This window comes from Piliocolobus tephrosceles, chromosome 7, assembly GCF_002776525.5.
Source record: "Piliocolobus tephrosceles isolate RC106 chromosome 7, ASM277652v3, whole genome shotgun sequence".
Taxonomy (NCBI): domain Eukaryota; kingdom Metazoa; phylum Chordata; class Mammalia; order Primates; family Cercopithecidae; genus Piliocolobus; species Piliocolobus tephrosceles.
In genome coordinates, this window is record NC_045440.1 from 40,861,653 (window position 1) to 40,876,170 (window position 14,518).

Genomic DNA, 14,518 nt, shown 5'->3' on the forward strand with positions numbered 1-14,518 from the left:
AGTGTTTTTCTTGATTTGTCCCACACTTTCAACACATCTAGTCAGGTTTTCCTGATTAGAAAAATCTTAATTTCCGCTTGATGGAATTAAATCTTAGATATCTATCACAACTAAAATGGTGAATTTTACAAATAACAGTTATTTTTCTAAGGTAAATTTCCATTATATCTGACTATGCTGAGATGTACATATGTTCTGTGAAGGCAAGTAAAATTCAATAATGACTATAGTTGCTGGAATAAAAGTGATCTTGAACCTGATTTTTTTTTTTTTCTTTTGAGACAGAGTCTGGCTGTGTCGCCCACGCTGGAGTGCAGTGGCACAATCACAGCTCACTGTAGCCTCAATCTCCTGGGCTCAAGCAATCCTCGCACCTCAGCCTCCCAAGCAGGTAGGACTATAGACATGTGCCACCACGCCTAGCTAATTTTTAAATTTTTTTTTGTAGAGACAGGGTCTCCCTGTGTTGCCCAGGCTGGTCTCAAACTCCGGGGATCAAGTGGTCTGCCCATCTTGGGGGCCTCCCAAAGTTGAACCTGACATCTTTACAACACAAAGCATCAAGCTGAGAAGTAGGAGCTCCTTGGCATGTGTTACCGGCCTACAGTGCTTGGTAAATATGGAATTCCTTAGTACACTAGCCTGCTTCTGAACAAACGCCTTCGGAACAAAATGAGATTGGGCCATTGTAAACTTGGTCAATAATCTCTAAATTCTAAGTGTTTAAGAAATGCAAGTGACAGGCCAGGTGTGGTGGCTCACGCCTATAATCCTAGCACTTTGGGAGGCGAAGGTGGGTAGATTGCTTGAGTTCAGGAGTTCAACGCTAGCCTGGCCAACATGGTGAAACCCTGTCTCTACTAAAAATACAAAAAATTAGCCAGGTGTGGTGGCGGGCACCTGTAGTCTCAGCTACTCCGAAGGCTGAGGTGAGAAAAGAGCTTGAACCCGGGAGGCAGAGGTTGTAGTGAGCGGAGATCACGCCATTGAACTCCAGCCTGGGCCACAGAGCAAGACTCTGTCTCAATAAAAGAAAAAGAAAAAGAAAAAAAAAGATACAATGTAAGTGACAAAATAAAGAACTCGGGAATCGTGGAATGTGGCTGTATTCTCAGTACACCAGCATCTTACCTCCTGCTGCAGGACTCTTCCTACAAGAGGATATGTCCTGTTGAAAGCAGAAGGTGGTAGAATTCCTCTCTAACCCTCTTCTCCCTAACCAAATTACCCGTATACATCAGCTGTCTGTTGTGCCGTCATCTCTACCTAGAGGCAAGCAGAGAAAGAATCCTGTCAGCTGCACTTAACACATGCCTGCCCGGAAGGTTCTTTTCTGTCGTAGCGAGGGCAGTGATGGGAGGACCCACAGGGCTGGGATCTGTGTCCGCCTAGGCCATGGGGAAATCACTCTGTCCAACCAGCCACTCTGCTTATTCACACAATTCACGCACCTCCACACTTCATCTAGATAACTAGAAACTGCAATAAAAGGTCATGCTATCACCAGGCAACACGCACATTATTTTTTGGCCAGAAAACAAAACAAACATACCAAATAGAGCTCCCAGAGGTAGAATGAGAAAATCAAAACAAAAGTCGACAAAAGGATGACAAATAATGTAAGAGACCAGAATTTCTTGAAACACGCACTTAAGATTTATTCGGTAACTTCTTTAGAACTTAAACTGTGAATATAAAAGTTAGACTAATAAATATTATTTTTGACATCCAAGTTTTCAAAACATTGCCTCCTAATTGATGAAAAACCTTAAGAAAAAAATCTAAATCAACCTTCCTGGAAACTTAGACAACTTTCAAAGAACTCTAAAATAATAAAGCGCTGTTCTACAAAGATCTTTTTCTATACTTTCTGAAAATTATTCACTTAGCTGAAATCTATTTTAGCAACCAAGTTTGCTCAAAAGTTGAGAAAATAAATGGTTGCCTGATATTTAAACACTTTAAAAATCATAAATTAATATGCAGAAAGCAAAAATAAGAAAGTAAATATGAAACATCCAACCAGTTTTTGAAAAGCCAAAGCAAAAATCACATTTATGGATATGGGCAAAGTACTGTAGGGAAGCGGGTCAGTGGGCGGATGTCCCATCGGCGTAGAGAAGAGGCTACTCACCAACCATGGCACTAACTTCCCCAGCCATGAGCGTCTCCACCGTCTCGTTGTACAGGTTCACGTCAATGATACCTTTGCGAATGGTTTCTCCTACTTTGGCTCCTAGTAATACGGAGCCGGTGGTTTCAAATATTGAAGCTAAAATGCACGCCTGCCTCAAGGTCACCACACCAGAGCCCACGGCCGTACCAAAGGAGTTGGCAACATCATTTGCACCAACAGAAAAGGCCAAGATGAAAGCTATGATGAAACCCAAAATGACCATCCACAAATACTCATCCATGGCCATTTTGGAAAGTGGGTGCCGGGTACTTTTCTTTTGCAGGAATATTTTAAATAAACAAAGCTTGAGGTTATAAACTTCGTAAGGCCAAGAGTTCCTGTAAACAGTGAGTTTGCTCTGGAAAGTGCTGGACAATGTTAGAGGCTGGACAAACTGCTAGCTGCTGGTTTGCAAACTACTGTCAGGACAGTTCATTTGGTTGTGTTCAGTCAGCGGTAAAACACATTCCATATTTTTCTTCCCGATCTGGGAAAGCTGTGATGTCTCCTCCTGTAGCAGAAAGGAAACAAAAGAAATCAATTATACTCAGCAACCTGTAACAGTTTGTTCTTTCAGAAATAAATGTTTTAAGCCTGCTAATGGGATCTAACTTTGGCATGTGACGGACCTAACCATAAAGCAATTCAAGGAAGATTATAATTAGGATAACCACCCCCAACCAAAAACAACAAAAAAACCTGGTTTCTAGAATTGTCAGGAGTTGAAGCATGCTTAATAACTACAGACTAATAGTAATCCTTACTAGGTTACATTGTTTTATGCAATTGGAAAAACATATTTGATCATTATTTTCAGCGAGGAACAATTGCCCCAAATGAGCAAAAGATTAAGAAATGAGAAATTTAGTTGCATGGTTTTTCAAATATGTGGAATGTGCCCAGTTTCCTGGAACAGCAATAACCAAATCTGAGTCCGTGATACCACTGGGTGTGGCCAACGACCCACCTCCACATTTATGCATAAGCAGTGAGCACAGTAAGTTATCATGCATGTGTCTGGTAGAGTTTACAGGCCTGGCGAGAGGTCACTTATCTGGAGGGTGACCAAGGCCGGAACTGATAGGTCCCAGAGAGGAACACAGAAGCCTGGAGAATGAGGCAATCCTATCACGATGCCACTATCCCATCTCACTAGGAGGAAAAGTTAGAGGCCCCACCAGGGTCAGGAAGACCCTTCAGGCCTCCTTGCAGCTCACTGGCCTCAGCTCCTATCCCCTCCCTCATGATGCCCTGGTGTCACCGTCCCCTTGCAATCCCTTGGAAAGACCAGGCACATTCTCACCTCAGGGCTTTTGTACCTGAGGATCTCTCTGCAGGAAGAATCTTCCCCCACAGCTGCACAGCTCCCTCCTCCCTGCATTCAGGTGCCTGCTCAAATGTCAAATGTAAGAGAGGCCTCCCCTGACCCCAGAAGGAGCAGCCCTTCCCCCACGCCACTGTTCCTGCTTCTGAGAGGGAAAGGAGATGCCACGAGATACATCCATGAAATAAAAATGTCACTGCAAGCTTCGTAATTACGGTATTCTATTATTGGAGAGCCAAGGCACTGTATATTTTCTTTGAATGGTATCAAGCATATAAACACTTGAGTTGAACTGAATAAATACCACACCATATACGATATAATAATCTGACCCATCAATAAGGTTATTTAAAGGGAAAAATCAGGACACACAATTTTATGTACACTGTGATTACGGCAATGTTGAAAATGCATATAAAAGGCTGGGTGTGACGGCTCACGCCTGTAATCTCAGAACTTTGGGAGGCCAAGGTGGTTGAATCACTTGAGGTCAGGAGTTCGAGACCAGCCTGGCCAACATGGTGAAACCCCATCTCTACTAAAACTACAAAAATTAGCTGGGCCTGTTGGCAGATGCTTGTAATCCCAGCCACTCGGGAGGCTGAGGCAGGAGAATTGCTTGAACCTGGGAGGCAGGGGTTGCAGTAAGCCAAGATCATGCCACTGCACTCCAGTCTGGGCGACAGAGCGAGACTCCATCTCAAAAATAAAAAATAAAAATAAAAAATAATAATGCATATAAAAATACCAAAGGGTATATACTAAAATTATAACAGAGGTTGAACAGCAAGGTTTTAGACAATTTTTTCCCTTTCCTCCCCAAACTATATACTGTGGTTACATGTTTTTCAAATGAAAATAATAAACAAATATACAAATATATTGAGCATCATCAATGTGCAATGCTATAAGCACACAATGAAACAGAAAATATACACTGATAGTTGTTATCATTTCTAAGATTTTTCAGCCTATGCAATTTTGGAGATTCAGATCCCAAGTGAGACAAATGAAAAGATCACTCTAAGGGCAAAAGACAACATTCCACTGAAAGAGTATTTAATTAATATGACAGGCACATTAAATCTATACATGAAAATCAAAAGTTTAAAAATTGGGGGCCAGTATGATCTATCTCAAGATATAAACAAATTCTTGATAAAATCTTGTTTGCCGGGCTACCTTGCCAATAGGGCAAACATGAACAATACTCAATTACTGACTATGAAATATGGCAATGAACAAAAATGGATGTGGTCCTGGCACATCTGGGAAGTCCAGTGAAGGAAACAGACACTAATCATATCAACACATAAATGTCTATAAACTGGTGACAAGAACTATGCAGGTAGGAGATGGTGCCACACAGTGTTGTGAGAGCACAGCTGGTGGGACGTGGTGTAGCAGGCAGCAAAGGCTCACCTGAGACCTCAGACGGCCACAGTCATGCTGGGCCTGGTGTGGGAAGTGCGGGGGGAACACTCATTCCAGATGGTTCTCATGGTGGGAAGGAGCGGCCTGGAGGCAGGCCAGAGTGAGAGGAACCAGGATGAAGGTCGGGTGGGTCTGGTTAAAGACTGGCCACCATGTGGACAGTGGGGTGCTACCGAAGGGTTTTAATCAGAGAGGGGTACTCTCTGGTCACTGGCGTGACCAGACTTGGCTTTTCTTTTTTTTGCTCTGTCACCTAGGCTGGAATGCAGTGGCACAAGCATGGCTCACTGCAGCCTTAACCTCCCAGGCTCAAGCGATCCTCCTGCCTCAGCCTTCTCAGTAGTTGGGACTACAGGCATGCGCCACCATACCCTGCTAATTTTTAAATCTTTTGTAGAGATGGGGGTTGCCCTATGCTGCCAAGGCTGGTCTCAAACTCCTATCCTCAAGTGATCCTCCTACCTTGGCCTCCCAAAGTGCTGGGATCACAGGTGTGAGATACCATGCCCGGCCCAGACTTAGGAATTTTTCTGTTGTTTTTGAGACAAAACAAAGTCTCACTCTGTCGCCCAGGCTGGAGTGCAGTGGCGCAGTCTTGGCTCACTACAACCTCTGCCTCCCAGGTTCAAGAGATTCTCCTGCCTCAGCCTCCCGAGTAGCTGGGATTACAGGCACCCGCCATCATGCCTGGCTAATTTTTTTTGTATTTTTGTAGAGATGGCGTTTCACCACGTTGGCCAGGCTGGTCTTGAACTCCTGACCTCAGGTGATCCACCCCACTTGGCCTCCCAAAGTGTGGGATTACAGGCGTGAGCCACCACACCAGGGCCCAGAAGATCCTTCTGGCTGCAGTGTGGTGACCACATTGGATAGAAGGCAAGCAAAAACATGGAGGATGAGTCAGGAGCCCGTTGCATGGCTTAGGCATGAGACGAGGCATCTGGGACCAGGGTGTGGACGGTGGTGGGTGGGAGGGAATACGATGATTTAAGAGAACTGCAGCGGCAAAATCCAACAGGACCAGATGGTGGATTAAACATGGGGGTGGAGAGAGGATAGATGGTTTATGGAACTGAACTGAAAAATACTGAGTAGGTTTTTCTTCTCTTTCACATTGTTTTCAGTTTTGCTTTTTGGGGCTAGGATAGGGTCTGACCACAGGTGGGCTTTTCATTGGGTGAACCAGGTGGGTTTACTGTGTGCGTTTTTTTTTTTTTTCTTTTTTTTGAGATGAAGTTTCACTCTGTCACCCACGCTGGAGTGCATTGGCATGATCTCTGCTCACTGCAAGCTCCGCCTCCCGGGTTCACACCATTCTCCTGCCTCAGCCTCCCAAGTAGCTAGGACTATAGGTGCCCGCCACCACGCCTGGCTAATTTTTTTGTTTTTTCAGTAGAGACGGGGGTTTCATCGTGTTAGCCAGGATGGTCTTGATCTCCTGACCTCGTGATTCGCCCGCCTCAGCCTCCCAAAGTGCTGGGATTATAGGCTTGAGCCACCGTGCCCGGCCTGTTTACTGTGTCTTAATGGACGATTCCCTTGCTGTGCACCTTGAATATGGCAGTGGCTGTACTACTGCACATGTTGTCAAAACTTGTGAAACTCACACAGGTGAACCACAGGAGCGCCGTGGGTGGGAAGAGTGGCTGGCACAAGCCCCCGAGCAGCTTTGCCCTGGTCTGGTTTTGCTTGGGGAGGTTGTTAATCAACCTTGATGTTCCCCTTGGCACTGTGTCAGCCCAGAGATCCCCTCTCCTACTTAAACAGTCTTAGACAACTCATTTCCACAATTGTGCCTATGCTCTTTAACGCGGCTTTTCTCCTTCACACTCACACCCTCAGCCCACCAGCTTAAATCCAGCAAGCACCTGCCTAAGGAGAAAGGCTTGCCACCTTCTTTCCTCTCTGTAGTTACAAAAGGAACATTTGTTTCTCCTGTGTGGAGAAGGGCAATGAGCACAGGACCTGCAGTCAGGGACTCTAGGTCCATTCCCGTCCGGCCAGCTCCTGGCTATGCAACCCTGGGTAAGTCACCTCAATGACTCACCTGAACCGTGGAGACTGTGGCAGATGCCTCGCCACCAGTTACATGCAAAGGAGAAGGCCCAAGCTCAATTCCAGCAATCAATACGAGGTGATTATTACCATTCTTAGCAGATAAAGCCCTGGGGCGAAGGTCAGGAAGCATAAGGTCCTGTCGCAGTTCTGTTCCTCTCTAGTGGCTGGCCCTGGGTACCTCACACACACTTTTTGAATTGCAGCATCTATAAAATGGGGATAGTGACGGCGCATGCACCTTACAGAATTATTGTGAGGATCAAACTTAATTGGGCAGAAGTGTTTCGCCTCAAGCAACTTGAAGTTACTGGCATCACTGTTGTCACAGGAAGAATAACAAACAAGAGGTTCCCAAATCCTTCCGAAAGGATCTTTCTCAGGCAGCCCTGTGCCCCACTCTCTTCCCAGTCCTGTGGGTTTCTCCAGCCTCCTCCCTTGGACCTGCTCTTCTTCCTCAACATGCAGACTCTGACCTTGTTTTTGGTTTAAGACTGACACACGTTGTGAGGGATAGGGACTTTCTTTTTTTTTGAGACAGAGTCTTGCTCTGTGGCCCAGGCTGGAGTGCAGTGGTGCAATCTCGGCTCACTGCAACCTCCATCTCCGGGGTTCAAACAATTCTCCTGCCTCAGCTTCCCAAGTAGCTGGGATTACAGGCACACCCCACCATGCTCAGCTAATTTTTGTATTTTTAGTAGAGACAGGGCTTCACCATATGGGTTGGCCAGGCTGGTCTTGAACTCCTGACCTCGTGAACTGCCTGCCTCAGTCGGCCTCCCAAAGTGCTGGGATTACAGGCATGAGCCACTGCACCCAGCCTGGACAGGGACTTTTTAAGGGAAGAAGGGAGGCAAAGAGAAACACTAAAAGGGTGCTAAGAAAAAAAAACACTCAACATGGTAAAGACACTTTGGAAAACTATTGGCAATTTGTTTTTCTTTTTTTCTTTTTGAGATGGAGCCTTGCCCTGTCACAGGCTAAAGTGCAGTGGCACAATCTCGGCTCACTGCAATCTCCACCTCCTGGGTTCAAGCAATTCTCCTGCCTCAGTCTCCCGAGTAGCTGGGACTACAGGTGTGCACCACCAAGCCCAGCTATTTTTTGTATTTTTAGTAGAGACAGGGTTTCACCATGTTGGCCAGGATGGTCTTGATCTCTTGACCTTGTGATCCACCCACCTTGGCCTCCCAAAGGGCTGAGATCACAGGTGTGAGCCATCATCCCCAGCCAATTGGTAATTTCTTTTCTTTCTTTTTTTTGAGATGTAGTCTCACTCTGTCGCCCAGGCTGGAGTGCAATGGTGCAATCTCTGCTCACTCACTACAACCTTTGCCTCCCAGGTTCAAGTGATTCTCCTGTCTCAGCCTCCCCAGTAGCCAGGCCTGCACTACCTCCTCCGGCTAACTTTTGCACTTTTAGTAGAAACAGGGTTTCACCATGTTGGCCAGGCTGGTCTTGAACTCCTGACCTCAAGTGATCCACCCACCTTGACCTCCCAGAGTGCTGGGATTACAGGCGTGAGCCACTGCGCCTGGCCAACTATTGGCAATTTCTTAAAAGTGCAGTGTACACTCACCACATGACCCAGCAGCCCCAATCTGGTGTGTAGTTGCCCAAGAGAAACAACAACCCATGTCTACACAGGGAGTGCTCTGCTGAGTATGGTGGTAGCTGTGTTACTGCACGTGTTGTCAAAACTCACGAAACTGTTCACTCACAACTGCTGAGCTTTATTTATTGAGGTATATACAGTCTACCTCAAAAAAAGTGATCAGAAAAAATACGGGTCATAAAAGGTAATGTTCACTTTTGATATTTTCCCTTATCTATATTGCAAGCATTGCCCCCCACTTCCACCAAGTCCCCTAGGATGGCATATAGATTACGCAGCAAAAAAAAGAAAGAAAAAAAACAGTTCTCTTTTCAATGAGAAAGGGAATCTTCCACTGAGACACAGAAAACCCAGCCAGTTCACTCAGTCAAGTAAGGACTCAGGGAGGGGTGACGTATGTCACAGCACATTTAAAACAACGGCAGACGGATCGAGGGGGGGCTGACTTAGCGCTGTAGACATGAAGCCCACAGAGAGGGGCTCGGGACGTGACTCTTCCAGGGCCAGGGAAGAGAGGAAAGGCCTGCTCCAGAGCCAGCCTACAGACCTCTCTTCAAGTCCACAAGGAAAAGAAAAGCCAGCTTTCCACAGACAAGCCTTCCAGATGGTTTCTAGAGGATCTCACAGTAGAAACCCATTTGTTAGTATTAAGCTTATACAAATATAAACATTTCAGCTGAAAATCATTCCCATGGGGAACCACAGACTGAAGATCCTTTAAATCTGAAGTTCTGGGCACTTCATAGACCAAGACCTGCAAGGACGTCACTCAGAGAGAGTCTGAGTGTGGGCAAGCTACAATCACAGGGTCACTCTGAATCTGTGACCCCAAAGTCAACTCTGAAATCAGTTCTGCAAGGGTAACTATCATGAATCTGTGATGAAAGGTTCTGTAATGGTATCTACCTAAGTACAGTTAGAAATGGTTTACACAGTTCTTTAAAATAATAATAATAAAAAAAGTAACTATCTTCTTATTGAAATGGTTCTTAGCTGGGTGCAGTGGCTCATGCCTATAATCTCAACACTTTGGGAGGCCCGAGGTGGGCCCATCACTTGAGATCAGGAGTTTAAGACCAGCCTAGCCAACACAGCAAAACCCTGTCTCTACTAAAAATACAAAAATTAGCTGGCATGGCAGTGTGCATCTGTAATCCCAGCCACTCGGGAGGCTGAGGCAGGAGCATCACTTGAATCCGGGAGGCAGAGGTTGCAGTGACCTGAGATTGAATCACTGTACTCCAGCCCAGGTGACAGAGTGAGACCTTGTCTGAAAAAAAAAAAAAAGAAAAGAAAAGAAAATGGTTCTTGTCCACTGACCAGGCCAGGTCAGATGTACGGCAACTCCAGGGCCCTACTGTGAAGGAGGAGCACTCAGTGGGGTATGGGTGCTCTTTATGACATCAGCCTCAACTGCTCAAGAAAATAGGCAAAGACTTTGAAATGTGGGCAAATAATGCACAGATGTGGAATATAGTGTCATTTATTATGATTATAAAAAAGAAGAAACATCTAAATGTTCCCAGTCAGGGGTGTGGCTAAGGCAACTTCTTCTAAAAGATGAAATATTAGGTAGCCACTGCAATGATGTAACTTGAGAGATTTTCATGACACTGGAACACAGTGATCCTAGGGGAAACATGGGAACACACAATGACATTAGCCACATGGCCTCTGCTGTGTTTAAGAGAGTGCGGGCTAAGACTTTCAGGAAATAAGCCCACAGGTTAATTGCACTTCTCTCTAGGTCTCTTTTTATTTTTTTGACGTTATCCAAAATTTTCTACGATGTGTAATGACCACTTTATCACTGGAAGACCCTTCAAAACACTACATTTAAAAAAAAAAAGTTAGGAACATCACGCCTGTAATCCCAGCACTTTGGGAGGCCGAGGCGGGTGGATCACGAGGTCAGGAGATCAAGACCATCCTGGCTAACACGGTGAAACCCCGTCTCTACTAAAAATACACAAAATTAGCCGGGCGTGGTGGTGGGCGCCTGTAGTCCCAGGTAATCGGGAGGCTGAGGCAGGAGAATGGCGTGAACCCGGGAGGTGGAGCTTGCAGTGAGTCGAGATCGCGCCACTGCACTCCAGCCTGGGTGACAGAGCGAGACTCCGTCTCAAAAAAAAAAAAAAAAAAAAAAAGTTAGGAACATATCACAAAAATAGGCTTAGTTTTCTTAAACAAAATGAATTTACCATTAATCTAATTTATGTTTTCAGCCGGGGCCTCAATTTTTCTCCAGGCTTACTATCTACGACGTAAAACGTAAAACACATTTTGTATTCCCTTTATTTATCTTTTTCACCATCAAGAATATCCTTTTGTCTAGTACTGGAGCGCTTAGTAAAAAGGTCTCTGCATGGTGTGGAGTCTTCTACTATATTCCAATTATTTATTTATTCCTTTGTTTTTATTTTTGAGGCAGAGTCTCAGTCTATTGTCTAGGCTGGAGTGCAGTGGCACGATCATGGCTCACTGCAGCCTTAAGCTCTTGGGCTCAAGTAATCCTCCTGTCTCCACCTCCTGAGTAGCTGGGACTAGAGGCAAGCGCCACCACACCCAGTAATTTTTATTTTATTTTTTTACAGGTTGGAGGGGTCTCCCTATGTTGCTCAGGCTATCTCAAACTCCTGAGCTCAAGCAGTCCTTCTACCTCAGCCTCTCTAGTAGCTGGGACTACGGGCACACGCCATCATGCTTGGATAATTTTGTTTTCTTTTTGGTAGAGACAAGGTCTCACTATGTTGCCCAGGCTGGTCTCAAACTCCTGGGCTCAACTGATTCTCCCGTCTCAGCCTCCCAAAGTGCTGGGATTACAGACGTGAGCCACTGTGCCCAGCCCTGTATTCAATTTATATTCCAAAGGGCCCATGATCAGTCACAGTCTTTCTCAGTTCTTCCCTCATCTTCCTTATGCTTCTCTTGAGGTTTGGCCCTCAGGACTGAACTGAATAGAAAATATCTCAATGGTGCCAAGGACTCTGCTGGCCTCTTTTCTCCTGAAACTGTTTGAAGCTAATGCTTACAAGAAGCAACCTATAATTACGCTTTTATTCCTGTTTTGGTTTACAGAGTTAGAAGATCATAGAACATTAGGGTATGAAGGGACTTTAGCAGTAATCGAGTCCAATTTTGGTCGTTTTAAAGATGTGGCTGCATCACTGAAAGTAGATTTAAACAATGAATCCCTAAATGCACTATCTCCTTCCCATGAGTCCACACCACACACCACAGTAGGAGGCACTGAAATGAAAGCAATGCTGAGAAACTAGGAAGTGATGCTCCTGGCTGACACTTGCCAGGCACTGATGATAACGAGGTTCAACTCTAGGTGCTGAGGCTCCCTGGGTTCCTGGCCTAAGCTGGGGGTGGGCAGGGAGAGACATGGGAAGGAGGGAGGCTAATAAAGAGAATGGACTCACAAGAATGCTGCTGGGCCCTCACCCTTCAAAATTGTCAATATCAGATGACATCTTTTAGTCCTGTCCAACTCTATTATTCTACATCAACCAGAGACCACAGGGCCAGGAAGAGGCCGTTTAGCCTGAAACTGTGAGCCACAGGATTGTCCTGTGGGGAGGGGAGGAAAATTCTGACCCTGTCTTGAGCAGTGCAGTCAACGGCCTTCGTGGACTTATGGAACATGAACAGACTTACTTTGCCATTTGGTTCTCTAGCTAGGATTCCTGCTTCGGGCCCTGAGGGTTCAGCCTTCCCTGCCCTTTTTCCTTCCAGGTCTCATTTCTGCTCTGTCCACGCTCCCTCTGCATTCTTCTCATTCCTACAGGGAAGTTTCTTCCCAGCCCTAACACTTCTGTGATCTTTAGATGTTTTCCACACAGCCTCTTACTCTCTGGGAAGGCATTGCATAAATCTACAATAAATAAATCTAAGTGAATATATTTTTAAAGGAAAAGGAAATAAACAGCAAAAAATAATTAAAATGAGTTAAAGTTAGAGGAGTTAGGATGATTTGGTCTGAAGAAGAAAAGATTTCCAAGGTCCGACATGACTTACATGGAAAATATTTTCTTTTTTAGTGGAAAGGCTGCCTCAGGATATCTAACTGCCATCCTTGGTGACGTTCAAATGGAATCTGAATGACCGTATGACAGGTAATTGTACGATTTTATTTGTCATTTTCCTTTTACATTTACAATTCAATGAGTCCATGAAAAAGTTATTATTAGGAAATATATCAGCCTCTCTTTATCTAATTTGAGGACACAGCACAAGGAAACAGTCTTTCATGTAAGAAAAATGACTATTATTTAGGCTGGGCGAGGTGGTTCATGCCTGCAATCCCAGTAGTTTGAGAGGTCAAGGTGGGCGGATCACTTGAGTCCAGGAGTTTGAGACCAGCCTGGACATCATGGCGAAACCCCATTCCTACTAAAAATACAAAAATTACCCAGCTACCCAGGAGGCTGAGGTGGGAAGATCACCTGAGCCTGGGAGGTCGAGGTTACAGTGAGACTGGAGTGTTGTCACTGCACTCAGCCTGGACGACAGAGTAGGACCCTGTCTTAAAAAAAACAAAACTGTTTTTGGCCGGGCACAGTGGCTCATGCCTGTAATCCCAGCACTTTGGGAGGCCAAAGCAAGTGGATTACCTGAGGTCAGGGATTCGAGACCAGCCTGGCCAACACGGTGAAAATCTCTCTACATGGTGAAAATTCATCTCTACTGAAAATACAAAAAATTAGCCAGGCGTGGTGGCGGGCCCCTGTAATCCCAGCTACTCAGAGAACTGAGGCAGGAGAATCACTTGAACCTGGGAGGCAGAGGTTGCAGTGAGCTGAGATTGTGCCATTGCACTCCAGCCTGGGCAACAAGGGCGAAACTTAGTCTCTTAAAAAAAAAAAAAAAAAAAAAAAATTGGGTCAGGCGCGGTGGCTCATGCCTGTAATCCCAGTACTTTGGGAGGCCAAGGTGGGTGGATCACTTCAGGTCAGGAGTTTGAGACCACCCTGGCCAACATGGTGAGACTCCGTCTCTACTAAAAATACAAAAATTAGCCGGGCAGGGTGGCGGGTGCCTATAATCTCAGCTACCAGGGAGGCTGAGGTGGAGGAATTGGTTGAACCCAGGAGGCAGAGGTTGCAGTGAGGCGAGATCATGCCACTGCACTCCAGCCTGGGTGACAAGAGCAAAACTCCATCTTAAAAACAAACAAACAAACAAACAAACTGTATTTGGATAGGAGAAACACATTTATAACAGAATAGGTTGCAGCCCACCGAAGTGAGCTCCCACTGGAAATGTGGACTCCCCAGCAGTAGAGACTTCTAAAGTAGATCATTGCCTTGCTGGAGAGTCTGAGGGACGCTACTGTCTGGAAGCAAGGGACAAGAACAGCCAAGCTTTATGAATTTATTCCCACTCTCTAACATAGAAAAGGCTCTTCAACATTTTCTCCTTTCTTCCTTTCCATATGTACCATAGACGGATTCCCCGCCCTCCCAGATATTCTAGATATTTTCTTCACTCATAACCAAAAATAGGTAGATATTCGTGAGCAAATTGCTTAACATATGAAACTTCTATCAAATGACAAATCTAGGATCACTGGTTCCAATTTTGTGCCCTGAAATGTTGGACTGTTTGGCTAAGTTCCAAGAGCTATATTAGGGAAATACTTTCCCTTCAGCGACAGTTTAAAATGGAACCATGTATGAAAATAGATATGGCTCTTACATGTTTATTTCCTAACTTTGTTTTGATTCTATTGGAGGTTCAATAAAAATATGGATGGTACTTATAAAACTTTTTGTTCCTGGTACGACCGCATATTCTTTCCATTAATGCAACATTAATATAAACAGAAGAGCTGACAAATGAAATTATCTTAACTCCTTTCCATGCTCAACTTACAGCCCCATATTTCTTGTTATCATTCCAGAGATTC

At 45.1% G+C, this 14,518-nt stretch overlaps 1 protein-coding gene across 4 annotated transcripts in view; it reads right to left on the reverse strand.

Moving 5' to 3' along the window:
• The window catches only part of SLC20A2 (solute carrier family 20 member 2), a 125,320-nt gene that overhangs the window by 51,704 nt on the left and 59,098 nt on the right, over nt 1–14,518 (reverse strand). For all 4 annotated transcript variants that reach the window (XM_023214446.2, XM_023214448.2, XM_023214447.2 and 1 more), the window contains exon 2: nt 2,135–2,687. In XM_023214446.2, coding sequence (XP_023070214.1) covers nt 2,135–2,423 — 289 coding nt within the window. In that variant the 5' untranslated portion in view covers nt 2,424–2,687. The remainder of the gene's footprint in view (nt 1–2,134; nt 2,688–14,518) is intronic.